At 40.5% G+C, this 15,713-nt stretch overlaps 1 protein-coding gene across 1 annotated transcript in view; it reads left to right on the top strand.

The window, feature by feature from the left end:
- TGFBR2 (transforming growth factor beta receptor 2) overlaps positions 1-15,713 on the top strand; it is a 57,520-nt gene that overhangs the window by 19,905 nt on the left and 21,902 nt on the right. The window contains exons 2-3 of the mRNA XM_005152844.2: positions 6,053-6,224; positions 7,284-7,474. Coding sequence (XP_005152901.2) covers positions 6,053-6,224; positions 7,284-7,474 — 363 coding nt within the window. The remainder of the gene's footprint in view (positions 1-6,052; positions 6,225-7,283; positions 7,475-15,713) is intronic.

Here is a 15,713-nt window from a genome sequence, read left to right as displayed (position 1 = left end):
CCCCCATCTCATAGGGGCTGCTTTGTGATAGTGTGTTATAGGGTTGTCTGTGTGTCTTATTGCATTCATAATTGTATTGTTGCCATCTGATAGGTGTGACTTGCATTTTTTTCCTATGATGGGCAAAAGCCATTACATGATAGGGAGAAGCCATGACATGCATCTTCTCCAAGTACTTCAGAAAGAATGTGTTCATAAAAGGAAGTTATTTTGGTATTTATACTTTGCAGAGCCCCAGTGAGGTTTGATCAAGCACCAAAGCAATACAAAAGTCCCAACCACTGTGCAAATAAAAGTGCAATTAGTACACTTAAAGCTGGTCTTTAAGTATTGACTAAGGCAGCTGTTGTGCTAGACCACAGGACTGAAGATGAAAAGGACATCTAAGAGGTAAAACACCTTATTAGGGACAAAAGAGAAAGTAAGCTGCTAGGGGCAGACATCAGTGATTTGTGAATATATATGATACAGATTGAGTCAGAGACATTCTGCAAAAGAATCTGTAGGAATGTGGTTTTCTGGAGTCCTGACAAAGGGATAGTTAAATATCCGGTGAGCTAAACATATATGGAACCCGTTTTCCTCTTATATGTTTTAGTTGTATGCAAAGGATAGCTCATATTTGGCTTTACAAAGGCTGTCTCACCACTCTTGAAAATCATTGTTGCTAATCTTACTAGAAATAGTCACAAAAGTCCTGCACCCATGGTAATGCTACTGGGGTAAATCATAGTTGAGATAAAGGACTGCAGCCCAAAGTAGCGTCCAAGACAGTATAAACAATGTGAGTTCATACTCACATAGTAAGTATGGAGTATGTATCAGAGCATAACACTCCATTTCATCTCATGAAAGCATTGAGCTCTGACTGAACAATTGAAAATACAAATTTCATAGAGTTAACCCTGGAGGCGTTGTCATGGAAGATGCTAGGTGATGGACAATGTTGCCAACTCCTGTGATTTTATGAAGAGTCATATGATAGCTGTCTTTTTTTGTTTTTAAAGATCAAGCTCCTGGATTCCAGGGATTTATTTTCTTTTTGTCTTTTCCATTTTGTAAGTCAGACAGTAATTCCAACCTTCCTGCTTATAGCCAAAGTTTCAAAACATTATTCCAATGCACTCCAAGAGTCCAGATGGCAGTAGCAAATGAAGGAGAACCCAGTTTTGGTTGGGTGTTCGGTTGGTTGGGTTGGGTTTTTCCCTTCCTTTATTTCCATGATTTCTCTGGCTAGTCTTATGATTTTTAACTCATGATTTTTTAATCTTTGGGGTTGATTGTGGTTCTGTCTTCTTCCTTGTATTACTACACTGAAGATAATCAGTATAATTAAGAATAACCGTTAGGATATACCAAGTGTTAAAAGTAATGCTTGGATCACACATTTTTCTTGACTTCTTCCCTTCTGCAATTAATTCATCAGTATTTGTAAGACAAAGAATGTGCTTTTGCATCATCACCTCTCCACTTTCATGATGCTGGCAGTGTCCCCATTACTATCAAAGTTCTACTAAGTTTATAGATCATGTAGTGAGGGTGGTAGGCAAAATAGAAAAAAATACAATGTTTAGTATTGTTCCTGGCAAAATCTGATGTCTCTATGTTGGATAAGAAGGTAGTATGGCTTGGATGTTCTTCACAGCTGCTGCTGTGCTTTACGGTCACTGAGATATAATGCTGGGGAGCGGTGCTCTTTGGCAGAACAAGGACAAACTTCTTCAAGGCTTTCTGATAGAGGCATCCTCTGTCTTGCAGATTTCCATGATGTAAGGAAGTCTTAAATTCAAGTCTCTCCCACCAGGTAGAATTACTTCACAGCAGCTGAATAATTGAGTTCCCATCCCAATGTCTCCCTCAGCAATTTCTATTTTAAGGGATGAGATCTATCTGTTCAGCAAAGCTGTTTTATATGTATACATGTGCCAGAGGCACTGGATGAGAGAATAAAAATGCGGTAACAGTATGTTTTACAGGATAGGAGTAAGAGAAACTGACTGCTGTTCCTGAAATTCATCCTAAGATATACATGAAGTTTTCCAGTGTAGATATTCCCAAAAAGACAGCACATTAGTTTGGGCTTTATTTAAATGTTGTTGGCTTTTGAGAGTTCTGTAGTGATACTGAAAAATAAGAGGAATGCAAACTGAGGCCTCAATTAAAATTGCACGTCTACAAACAGCAGAAGCAAAGCAAACAACTTCAAGACTCAGTAGACTTTAAGTGAGGTGTACTGTTTATAAGATCCTGCTAAATCATAAAGAAGACATGAACCATAGAGTAAAAGCCGTGTCCTGCAATCTTGGCTTCACTAGAATTCATGAAGTTTTATCATAGAATCATAGAATAGTTAGAGTTGGAAAGGACCTTAAGATCATCTACTTCCAACCCCCCTGCCATGGGCAGGGACACCTCACACTAAACCATGTCACCCAAGGCTCTGTCCAACCTGGCCTTGAACACCGCCAGGGATGGAGTGTTTGTATTGCTTATGTGGCTGCTCTGGTGTCTTTTCCAGAATACCTAGCCCACGTGTTGGCTTGCATGTTCTATGCATTTTAACTGCAGTGACTGATCTATGCTGAACTGGTTGGTTGAAAGCTTCATAGCTAAGAAACCACAGCCTTTTATTTGGGGCCTTCTCCATGGACAAGGAAGCAAGGAAAGCTAGAATTAGGTTTCCTGTAGAAGTCAAAATAAGAAAATTAACACTAGAGAGTAGAAGGCAAAACTCAAATTGCAGGAGACAGGCACACATTTTAGGATGGCTTCCTTTAGATGTTCAAATCTGTGTTTTCTCCATTGACTTTCCCATTATATCCACTTTGTTTTTTATGCAAAATGAAAGGTTGCTTCTGTGCACAGTGTTCAAGTGACTGGTTGTCTGAACAGGAGAAAACCTCGATGAGTTGGCTCATGGGCTATGAAGCATGCAGTAGGATAAGTCAAGCATTTTTAGAGGTGGACATTCAAGCAACTGCAAAAAGAGGAGCAATGTTACTGGTAGTGAACCACATGGGGCTTGTGGGCCCCTCAGGGAATGAGTGAATACATTTCCCTGGGGAAGAACCCTACAAATTTGTATTCTCCAGGCAGGATTTTGTTTCTTAGAGATAGGTCTGAGTTTGTGTGACTTGGAAGCAGACCAGCCTTTCCTGGATTTTAAAGTCCTCAGAGTTTAGTAGCAGGCTGTGATCAGAAGAGTGATGTTAAGGTTCACATCTGACTCCAGATTTCATCTTGGGCTCTTTGCAGATGTTGATTTCAGCAGCAGTCTGATAGTGGAATTTCAGCATCAGCCTGATAGGAGAAAATCAAATGTGCCTTTAGTTTAGAACTAGACAGTTTATGACAATGGGCAAGGCCAAGCTGTATTAATGAACAACACTCCAATGTTTGCTAAAGCAATGTGACAGTATTAGGGGAAGTGCAGTCTCACTTTAAATCAGATGCTGGAGCGTGGAAGAAAGTTTGTCCACCTGGACAATTTATCCAGTACTTTGAACTACCAGTGGCATGAGCAGAGAGGCACTACACTGTCAACCCTTATTACAAGGATTCTGGGGAGAAAATTCGAAGGTAGTCTGTTCTGGGAGTCCTAAAATCCCATTAGATTTTTGACATTAATTTAACCTGTTCAGAAATTAACTGGCCCTAACTACCCAGCCTTTTGCTAGTAATTAAATTAAGGCCTACCACTGTAACATAGAAACATAAGGTTTGTGACATTGCAATGGATTGCTGGTTCTAGATAGTTTGGAGATCCCTCCTTGGAAGGGTTCCAAACATATTTTCATCAATTCGTTCCAGTGGGTGAGCCTTGGCTGTACCCAACATGGCCAGGGATGGCACAGGAACGAGCCCTGCTTCTCAACAAACATATTGTGCTTGAACTAGTTTACCTAAGGACCCACCTTCCTGTGGCTTTTGGCTCCAGTGCTGCAGGATTGAGTTGTGCCTGTGTCAGTCATCCATTGCCACACAGCTGCCCAGTGAAACACGGAGCCATATGAGCTCAGAGCTGAAAGCAGTCTAGATGTAGCTAGAGTCTTTGCAGTTTGAGCAACAGATGTCTTTCCCCTGTGTGCAGTTGTGAGCTGCTTGGCACCCTGCCACAGGTTTCCTCTGTGAAGTTGGGTGAGTCACTTCATCTCTCCCTTGATATTTGTCTGTATTGTTCATCCAGGCTTTTAGGGCCAGAAAGTGCCTCTTACTGGGTAGGGGAACAGTCCCTCATTATCAGGTTGTTTTGATCATTATTGGAATCTAGATATATCACCACAGCTATTAGTTTCTCTTCAGCATGTGGTAAATGAAAGGTACCATCCAGAAGAGAGGAGCAATTTGCCATAATAATTATTATATTAACATGTATTTTATAGAACACTACTTTTGAGTTCCTCCCACACCTACTTCAATGAGGCTTTGTTCTTCTGCATGGCTTCTGGGAATAATTGAGAACAAGAAATATCTATCTGGGGCTTAAAATTCAGCTAGCCTGTAACATATCGCCAGCATTCTCCACCCAAGTGCTCCCAGTGAGCTCATCATAACCCTCCCCTCTGTGTAGGAGTTTCTTCTATACCACTGAAATCATTGGGAGTTTGCCATTGATTACAATGGCAGTAAGATCAGAGACCTAGGGTCAGTACCAGAGCATGCTAGTGATGAAAAGGATTTGTGATTTGGATAAAGAGGGAAGACCTGTCTCTCAGTCCCTCACAATGGCTCAGAAATCCATTTAAAATGTTAGCAAGAGGTCTTTTAATTTCCTTCTAGAAAAAGCAAATATATTTAATTTCTGTAATAAAACATTCTAATAGTAGTAAATAGTGAAGTTCTAGAAGGAAAAAAATTCTTTCTCAGCTAATGCATGAGAGAGGGGGAAATTACAAATCCCTTGTTGCCTGTTATTGATTGCCTAGCAACATTTTCCCACAGAGAGCAATGTGAACATAGTTTTAACACGCAGGTGGCTACAAGAGAAGGGCTGCACTGTGTGAAGCCTGATATCTCCTTAAAGTGGTTTAAGCTACCTTTCCAAGTGTATTGCAAAGTGACTCAGACTGAAACTGTAGTACATAACCTACTCCACTTCAGATAGTTGCGTATTCATTTTAGCATTAGAAAAAAGTTTACGTTGGCATTTTCTGTTCCTTGTAGTCATGCTGGCTTTTCAAAAAAATTTTGAACTAAAAATGTATTTCCTGAAATTCATAGACTGGGGCAAAAAATATCTCTTCCCTGCCCCACACTGAAGTAGATAGCGAGTACTAAGATTCGGAACCACTAAGCAAGCAATTCTTCAATGCCTGGGAGCAGAAATGTAGCTGTTGGGTCAGAGTATACTTTTACAAGGCAAGTTAGTTTGAGTTCAAGCCCCCTTGAGTTAGCACAGGAAGACTCCGGGAACAGTTTGCATGAGCTTCATAGATACCCTATTGCATTCCAGTTTGACTTTCACCCACAACCTCTTACAGACAATCTACCTTAGGTTGAAAGTAACTTCCAGCTCTGTGTTTTTCTGTGTGAACAGTAATCACATTAGGGACAGCACCTATGTAATGCCTCAGGTTAGTTAACACAAACTGGCACAATTCATCATGATCCATATCATAATGCCACCTATGTAATGTGCATTCCCACTCTGGTATACACAGTTACTTTGGCACACAGACCATGATGCAGTATACTGTACATAGGGGACAGATACATTGCCTGTAAATAATGCAGATGGGTGGCTGCAGAGTAGTTATTCCAGTGCAAACTGGACTCACAGTAAGTTTGACTCTGCAAAATGCAAAGCAACTTTTGCTCCCTGTGAAGTCAATAGAAGTTGCCTTAACTTTTCAAATTTGCTTTGATTAACATGGTCTTGACACTGTGGCACTTGGCTTGTTGTAAAGAAAATTGGCAGTGAAAGATCAAAGATTTTCCAATTTAAGGTGTGAAGAAATGTTTGCTACTGCTGAAAATGTTATCTTCATAATGAGCAATAATACAAGCTGACAAACTACCATTATTGAGTTTCTTTTATTTTTTTTTCCTTAAGCTGAAATTATGTCACCTGTAGACAGAACTAAGGAAAATGGATTACAAATGCCAAACCTATGCAAATTTTGTGACATTAAAGTAACAACCTGCTCAAACCAACATCAGTGCAAGAGCAACTGCAACATTACTTCTATTTGTGAGAAGAATAATGAAGTCTGTGTTGCTATATGGTAAGTTATTTCTTCATACAGGTGCAGAGGGAAGCATACCCTCATTCATTATTACTTAGTACTTTCCTTGATTGCTCTGATGTTCATAATGTCCCTACTACCTCACAGGGCTTTGCTCTCTCACTTCCAACTCATATCTGTGCTCAGCATACTGAGAGTTGTTTGAAGTTAACAACAATTCTGATATGAAGTGTTCTTTTTCTTCTAAAGCCTTTTTGTTCCAGCTTATGCTGTTATTGGAAAATAGGCATGGTTTTGTTCAAACCATTAAGTTGCATCTGCCCACAGCACTGAGAATAGAAGCAGATTTGAGACTCAGAGAGGATTACAGTAGAATTTGCTGAAGAAAGACAATTGTCTCTGAGGTTTCAAAGTGAACTACATTATGTAGATCTATCACAGTAAGCTTACTCAACATGTATAGGTAGAAATACTTTCTTATTGGTAAAAAAAAACAAAACTGTGTCTGTAATGACTCTGATATATGAGTAGTGATTTTTTTATGTTTAGGTTTGAAGAAATCAAAAGTATGTGAAATTGTTACACTTCTTTTTCGGATTCATTGACCCTAAACTTGCATTCTAGTCTAAAAACTGAGGTCTTGCCCTTCTATAAATGGTAAGCCAATTCTATCAAAGAAAGCCAGAAACACTCATAATAAGTTTTTAAGTGGACAAAAGGAACAGAATTGAGTATTTGCAACATTGCTTCAGATTTAGGAACAGAATTAGAACCACTTAATTTGTTTATTAAGGGATTAGTTGTGTTCATTGACTTGAAGAGATGTTCAGCGTAATTGGAAGTAGACACTTGAAATATAGGATCAGTCCAGTGTGCTGTTCTGTATTTGTCCTGTGTCCCTTTAGTAAGTGATCAGTGCCTATTATTGCCATATGAAGTGCCTGTAGTGCAATTTAGAATATATTCTGGATTTTTCATGCCAGAATTATACTAATTTGAGTTCTCAAAAGAGGCAAATTTGGGGCAGACACAATGCTGTCTGCTCCCTTTATAAAATATTTCTTCCTTGTTTTCAGTTTTCTCTTTTTCTTTTTTTAGGAGACAGAATGATGAAAACGTAACGTTAGAAACAATATGCCATGATCCCCAGAAAACACTGTATGGTCATGTGTTGGAAGACTCCAACTCAGAGCAGTGTTTGATGAGGGAAAAGAAGGAAGATGGGGGACTGATGTTCATGTGTTCCTGTACCGGTGAAGAATGCAATGATATGCTCATTTTTCCATCAGGTACGTTTGATAATTTATGCTGCATTCCTAGGCTATACCTTGCAAGTTAATATTAACTGTGTCATAGCAGTGGAGTTTGGAATCACATTTTGTGGAGGAAAACTTTTAGTGGCAAGAGCTATTTTGGTCTCTTCTGAGTCTTGCCAAACCTCAACCTTTCTTTTCTGTGTTCAGAGGATATTTCTTCCTGCCAGCCTGTCCTCCTCCTTTTGAAGTAAGTCTGATATTCAGCTCAAGGCACTGCACTTAAAAGTTGATGAAAAGAAAGATGAAAGCAAGATGTTTAGAGCTGTTCTGTTGGCACACCAAAATATAACATATGCTAATTACATTATTAAAAAAATCAAGAGGCAAATGCCATATTTAAGGTCTTGCCTCTTCTAAAAGGCTGTTTTCCCATAATGTGACATCTGTTTATACAGATATGGCTGAGTAACCTGATTGGATGTGAATTTAAAGTCAGCTTCTCTGTTGTAACCGACCATTTACACTTGTTCTGTGGGGCGTGTGAAGTAGCTACAGTGTTCCTTCACTAGTGGATATGTTACCTCATGCTTGCTATGGCATAAGAATGTGTATATGATTTCAGTTAAACCAGTAAAATCTGAGTACAGGCCAAATCACAAGTGTATAACCTGTCCCCTTTCTACTTCATGAAGTAAAGACTATATTGACCTATATAGTGCAAACACAGTAAAGGCAGTGCAGGTGTGTACAGTGCTGGTGGATTCCATGCTGCACACAGATGTGCATGTGTGCACACACACACACACCTCACTTTATTTCTTCTACCTGCTGAATCCCACAATGATTCTTTTACTGAGACTAAGTCAGGTCTCTTGGAGGCAAGTGCGAGGCCTCCTGTGGAGAACTTTGTGTGCACACACTTCTAAATGAGTACAGCACACAGAACCCATCCTTATCATCTGTAAGTTCCTCAGAAAAGGATATAATCAAATCCTCATTACCTGAGATAATGAAGGGTTGGGAAGCTGTTTCCACTCCTGGGAAACGTGATGTGTGACTGCAATGAGACGGATGGCTGTATGAGTGCTTTCTAGCTTTCTCTTCCCTGCCCTCCAATAGAGCAAATTAGTTTTGGTCACAAAACCACACCAGATTAGTCAAGAGTGAGCTAGAAAGTCTTTGCCTCCCTTGGCCCAGTCTATCTATATCTGGTGCCACCTACTTCCCTCTTCCTCATCCAGTCACACTCTAATCTTTATTTGAAATCAAACAACCTGACTACTGATCCACAGTTATATGACTAACCCTTACTTGGGTGGGCTTTAAATGAGTTGAAGTAAATACTGGTATTGACGTGAGCACAGGTGGTAGACAGAGGACCTAATTCTAACAGATTGCCTTGATCTTATTGAAGACAGCGTGTTAACAAAGAAAAGTTCTTATTCCATCAGCTGTCTAGAGTTTTTATGCAAAGTGAACCGCACCCTTGTGGATTTTGGCTAATTTGTTATAAATTAGTCATGTTATAGCTGTTTCTCCTGGAGCTATGTAGATGTATGCAATCATTCTAACAAATGCGTGTCTTCTTTGTGTATGATTATGAAAACCATTTTATAAATTCAACACCAGCTGCCTTCATTCCCATCAAATCTGCAGCACCCCTCACACTTCCAGAGCAGCTTAGAAGGAGCTGCAGTATAAATTAAAACCCACTGGTTTTACTCTAATTCCTTTCACTCCTTGGCATGAAGTTTTTCCTCCTATGTCACATGCTTTAAACACTGTAGGTGACTCATGAAAACTGTATTACATTCACATGTAATAAGTGAATAACCACAGATAAAAAAGAAAGTAATATAAATTTTCAGTTTGTAACATTTCCAGTTCATTCACAAATACAAGCATTAACTCCATTTGGGAGGGGGAGAATTGAGGCTTTGTCATTCTTTTTTTTATTGTTGTGCATTAGTGTTTCTTTTAAATGAAAACAGCCCCTTTGGGTTGCTTGCCTGGTTAGCCATGGCAGGAAGACAAACGATTTTTACAGTATCAGACATGCGGTTTCCTGTCTGTGTTTAAGTTTGAGCAGAACATCACAGCCAGCTGGTCCACGGCTCCTCCAGACAACTAGATAATAGCCTGTAATAATTTTGCCTTTGGAATGTCTGTCAACCAGATCTATTCTGTACATTGTTCTTGCTTTTTTACTCTCTTCATTTCTTGTACACCAAAGCAAGAATTTTTGGAGTGGTTTTGCACAGCCTATGGTTTTGGAGAGTGTACAAAAGCTAGACTAAAAAAGCCTGATCAAACAGTAAATGTATTAATTTATTAAGCTAATAGTGAGATGATAAAAAAGATTTTAATTTTTCACCTGTCAATCACAGCCTTTTCTTTCAAGCTACTGTTATAAATTGTCAGTGCTCTAGCTCTTCTCCTCTTGGGTGCACACTTAAGGCAGACCAGATTTAGTGTGTTCCTGTTTTTTCTGAGGTAAGAAGGAAATGTGGGCAAGGCAATAAGTTTTAATTTCCACAATGAGGTTAGTCACTACGTTCCAGTGATTCAGAGCTGAGCTGTTATTGTTTATAGAAGAATTGTTTTACAACATGGTTGGAGTGCATCAGTCTTGACTGTGAAGGGTAAATCTGACTCCAGTTTTAGACACAAACATCTGAAGGTTTTGGGTAGTGGGAGGTGTTGTGACTCAGCCAAGAGTAGCTTTGGAAATGTTTGAGGTAATTACATCCAAATCAAATGCCTGCTTCTTGTATGGACTTCCCTTTCAGATTGGCCATCTGAAAAATGAGCAAGACACAGTCAGACGTGTGCCTAAACATGCCTGTAGTTCTGCTGTGTCAGGAGGCTGACCCTGATTCAGATCCCTGACATTTCAGGCCACAGGCAGCAGGTGGAAAATGCGGTGTGCAGAATCACTCCAAACAATGTTCTATACTTCTTGAAGAAATAATATAGAGGAGACAGGTAGCCACTGCAAATCTGACTACTCTGTGTTTATTTTTTAATCCCTCTCTTTTTTGCCAAACAAAATTGTGGATGACTGGCAAGCAGCTTGCACTCCTGTGGTGGAAAAATGCTTCTCACAGCAAAACTGAATGCCAGTGTGTTTTAATTATTATTTATTAAAATGTCTAATGTCAGTGTTACTAGCAGGCAAACCAAGGAGCAAAACCACTAGAAAAGATTAGCCGAAATCATTGGGGGAAAGGCCCTGGCTGGCTAGAATCTGGCTGGTTGGTGGACAGGGACTTCTCTTGCTGTCATGGAAAAGATGAGTGCAGGACTGGACTAGCAGGGCTTTTTCCTCCCTAGTGTCTGGTTATGTCTGGTGGATCTTCTGCATCTTGCTTTGCCTTCCTATGTATTGATCTGTTGTGATGAACCAGGTCTGTCTGTAGCTGTTTGCATAGTTCCAGGCCTCCCTTGGTGTTTGGGCAGCTTTGTTCATCAGCTTTTCCTTCTCCACACCGTCTGCCAGCCTCTATTCATCAGCCAGTACAAGCACGACAAACGCCTAACAAAGTTCTTCTTGATCCTGAGCTATTTGGCTGAGATCAAAGCTTATTTATCCAAAGGGACCAAGTAGGACTGTGCTCTTTTCAGCCTCGTGTCTGATCTGTTCTCTGTGAGCAGAGATGACCAGGCACTCATAGTAGCCTAGGAGATTGGATACCTGCATTGTACACAGTGTATGACCTACCTTCTATGCAGTGCAACTTCTTCCTGTTTTGCAGGCTTATTCAGATGCATTCATTCAGCAGTGTGCAGAAGGGTGACCCCAGCACTGGAGACTGTAGACAGGAAAACAAACGCTTTAAGTACTCTTGTCATTAAATATGCAGTTGTTATTCTGAACATCAAGTTCAAATCCAAGAAAAAATGCAGAGATCTCAACATCTGGAAATATGATTTGCCGACCTGTATCACAGCTCAGTTTGGTTTAGAGTTGTTTCATTCTGATAGGGTGACATGGTGATCATTTCTCATCCTCACTTGCCTCGCCCTGCAGCTTGCAACAGAGGTTCAAACAACTCAGTCTACCTGAACAGCTGTGGGTTTGTTTAGGTAGACTGTGGTTATTCCTTATGTACCACAAGATGAGGTCATTATTTTGGATATTCCCACCACACCCAGCCATAATATGGGAGAAACATCTAGCAGCAACAACGTATACAAGTTTTAATGACTATCTGGGTCATCCAAGCAGTTGTTTTAAAATATCAAAACTTCAGTGATAATGATCACTGACAAGTCAAAAAAAAATTAGAATAATGAAGCTAATTGGGAAAGAGGAAGCATTGTGCTGCTAACAATCTTCACGTTGATTATGGTTTTACTGAATTTGCTAATTGAGAGTGTAAGTGTTTGATTCATCAGTTGTCGCTGAGTCATTTGCCTGAACAAATTCCAGAGGATGGATTTGCAGTGTGTCAAGTGCTGTGATTGCTCACTGTGTACAGTTGTTACCTGGGAGATCTGGTATTGTTCTGCTTCCTGAACTACCACAAGCATGCCTGTATGGTGCCTTGTCCTCTGCCTGGATTGCAGGAGATCTGGATAATGTTCTAGAGTTTCCTTAACTTGATATCTCTCACTTGTCTCTAATATGTTGCCCCTGTCTTTTCCTTTCTTTCTCTCCTCTTTCTCTCCTTACTAGACTCAAAGCGTTAGTGGTTTTACTTGACTACATAGGAAGATCTCAAACTTAACAGCAGACTAAAGATCTGTGCAGAAACAGCCGCCAGGCCATAAATACTCATGTGATGAGTTATCCAGTGCTCAAGGAAGAGCAGAAGGGAGATGATTACAGCTGGACTGCTTCCAAGTGGATTTTAACAAAGGCTTTCATTAATCTGTTTTTCTGTTATCCAACTAACATGTTCAGAAGGTAACTGTCTTCCAGCTGCCCCATAAAAGAGGTCAGTAGCATTACATAATGTTGCACAGAGCCTCGCACCACTTGTATATTGGCATTGTTCTCTATGTTTCCTCTTAGGTATTTGCAGCCACAGAGTCCCACCCAATGCCTGCAGCTGTATGTAACCAAAGGAGAGGCTGTCTAATACTGGTGGTCTGATTCACTTAGTGGGATAGAAAGGAAATTGAATGGAAAGAGGCAAACGAAGACAGAATTTTGTTTTGCTCTGTATTATTTATATTGTTTGCTTCCTAGGAAAATAACCATGCAGAGCTCTGTTACAGATCTGTGTAAAAAACAAACTAGGCAGCGCTCTTTCAGTCTGGTTGGCATATTTGTTACAATTTGCATCATTTGAGAGCTTAATAAGTGTGGGAATGTGGCCAACCTTTTATCAGGTTGTCATGGAAGAGACTTTAATAATTACAGACAGAAACAAACTGTAGCTAACACTGACAACATAGTATTTTGGGAAAGGTCGGAGGGGTGAAACTCAGTCTGAGAATAAAAATAGTGGTTAATGTTACATCTGTTGGAACATACTGAAACTGGAGAGATTGATTTGTTCCAGAAAACCACCAGCAAACAGCAGCAGACACTGAGTTGTATAACTGAGGCATGTATCACAGAAACACAGTGACATTGTGTAAAGTTAGAATATGTCGGCTTTCCTGTTGCTGAGCAGGAAAACTCAGCTTCAAAAGTCAACATGTGTGAGAGTTGCTGTGTGCACACGGTGAAGTGACCTGCTATAATGGAAGAGATAAGAAGGGAATGCATCCAGGGGTGGGAGATTTTAAACAAATGAGTACTGTGCTAGCAAACCAAGGAATTACACTTTCTAGCCAGCAGTGAGGGAATATAACAGCAACAAACTATTTGTTCTGCCTTAGAGCTTAAGAGTTTCTTAAAACCTCCTGGGTGCTGAATAGCATACTTGGCAATCAGTTGAAAAATGAAATTCTGCTTACAATAGCTAAAATATCCATTACATCATTGCTGCCTAGCCCCTCTACAAAAGTAAGCCACCCAGAGCAATCAAGTTGGCTGCCCCCCACCCCTGTGACTGCATTCCCTTCAGATGACAGATGCATGTGCATGACTCTTCAAATATATAACACACATAACTGGGTCACGTAACTGGGGGATTTTCCCTGAGTATAACACAGATGTCTTGAGTCCTGATCATCTGATCATGGGTAGTCATGTCCCAAGGGCAAAGCTGTAGGCCCCTAGGGGCAGCAGCAGTTTGTGTGCCAGTGCTCTCCAAAAAAACTGCTCATACTTCTGCCTTACTCCCTCTCAGGGAAATGGGTAAGTGGTGGCACTGGGCAATTGCCTGCACTAAGTGCTGTTTTGCCAGCCATATGTTGACTGCTGAGCACCATTCAGGCTGGCAAATAACCAAAAGGTGAAATGAATGAGTTCCCACACATCTGAGCAAACATTCTTAGGGGCCCAAATTCTGAACCATGCAGATGGCAGTGCTTTAGAAAGACAGCTTTAGAAAGGGGCTCTTAGAGGTGGCTTTACCTTGTCACTTTCACTGTCTTTGAGGGACATGCTGTAGATTTAAAATCCGTGTAGACTTTAGTAAAGCTTTTGACGCCATTTCCTACAGCATTCTCCTAGAGAATATGCCTGCTCATGACTTGGACAGGTGTACTTTTTGCTGGGTAAAAAATGGGCTGGATGGCTATCCCAAAGAGTGCTGGTGAATAGAGTTAAATCCAATTGCCAGCCAGTTACAAGGGCTCAGTGATGGGGCCAGTTCTGCTTAATACCTTTATGAACTATCTGGACAAGGGGATTGAGTACACCCTCAGTAAGTCTGCAGATGACACTAAGCTGGGCAGGAGTGTTGATCTGCTGGAGGGTGGGAAGGCTCTGCAGAGGGATCTGGACACACTGGATTGATGGGCCGAGGCCAATGGTATGAGATTCAGTGATTCTAAGTGCACTGGTGAGGCTGCACCTCAACTCCTGTGTTCATTTCTGGACCGCTCATGACAAGAGAGATACTGAGGTGTTGGAGTGGGTTCAAAGAAGGATAACAAAGCTGATGAAGGGTGTAAAGCACAAGTGTGATGAGAAGCATCTGAGGAAACTGGGGTTGTTTAGTCTGGAGAGAAGGAGGTTCAGGGGAAACATTATTGCTCTATACAACTACCTGAAAGGAGGTTGTAGTGAGGTGAGGGCTGGTCTCTTCTCTCAAGTAACAAGTTGTGTCAGGATCAACTATTTTTCTAGGGAGAAAGCACACTCCCCACAGTAAAAAAGCTCTCCACCCCCCATTCACAAAGCCCAAAAAAAACAATGCCAGTAAAATTGGCAGAAGTTTTAAAATACAAAAGATGGATCAACTTTCATGTCACTTTTATCCTCAAGTTAGGGGTTCCACGGAAAAGGACAGGAATGTCAAAAGCAGATTTTTTTTTCTGAAAATCAACATTTCCCATCTAAAAATGTTTTGCTGAAGATTTCCAAACCATTTAATTCTAAAAGGACCAAAATCAGGAAGGTACATGAGATACTCCACTGAACTAAAGAATTTCATTCTCACTTGAGGATTCTTCAATAGCGATAAACTAAATTACCCTGAACAGCTGCTCAGATTGAAACTTCATTTCACTGAAAATGAAGCATTTTATGGAATTAGTTTTCATCCAGAAAGTAGCACTAAAGAGATGGGGAGACTTTTCCATATTTTTTTGCCGAGTGTCTTGCTCAGGAATTGGTCCACACATAAGTTTCAAACACTTATTTTGCCTAATTCAGAATAATCAGAGATGAAAAGCTCTTCCATGAATCAGAACAGGACTTGAATTTGGAGCTCACATACCCCTGACTAGTCCCCTCACTGATGGGGTTTCAGCACTCACATCTCTTGCCAAATTGCAAGATTTGAACAGAATTCTATTTTTGCAAAAGCATTCAAAAAGTGTTAGTTTTCATTCCAGCATGGAATTGAAACCAAACTTTGAAACCTCAAAATTGCTGCAAAACAGAGTTGTCCTCCAGTCAGCTCAAAGGGCTGCTTTGTGTCTCAGGAGCTTGCAAAATAAGTATATCACAGTTCTAGATCCAAGCCCATATTTTGTGACTGCATTTCTGGAGGTTTTGAAGACACTAGACAAGCTTTCAATACATCAGATGCAAATACATCACTTGAGTTCTGCCAGTATCAAATATATTCTTGCCTTGCTATGTGGCTTTGAGCAGCACTTGGGCAGGCAGCAACTTTAGAACTTGCACAAAGAGCAAACAGCACTGAAGTAGTTCTATCAGTACTGGTTGTGCAATTCTGCTGCCCTGTGCATTAAAGTGCAGGTT

This window comes from Melopsittacus undulatus, chromosome 1, assembly GCF_012275295.1.
Source record: "Melopsittacus undulatus isolate bMelUnd1 chromosome 1, bMelUnd1.mat.Z, whole genome shotgun sequence".
NCBI lineage: Eukaryota > Metazoa > Chordata > Aves > Psittaciformes > Psittaculidae > Melopsittacus > Melopsittacus undulatus.
Note: the sequence above shows the minus strand (reverse complement) of the source record. Positions and strands in the feature narration are given on the sequence as shown.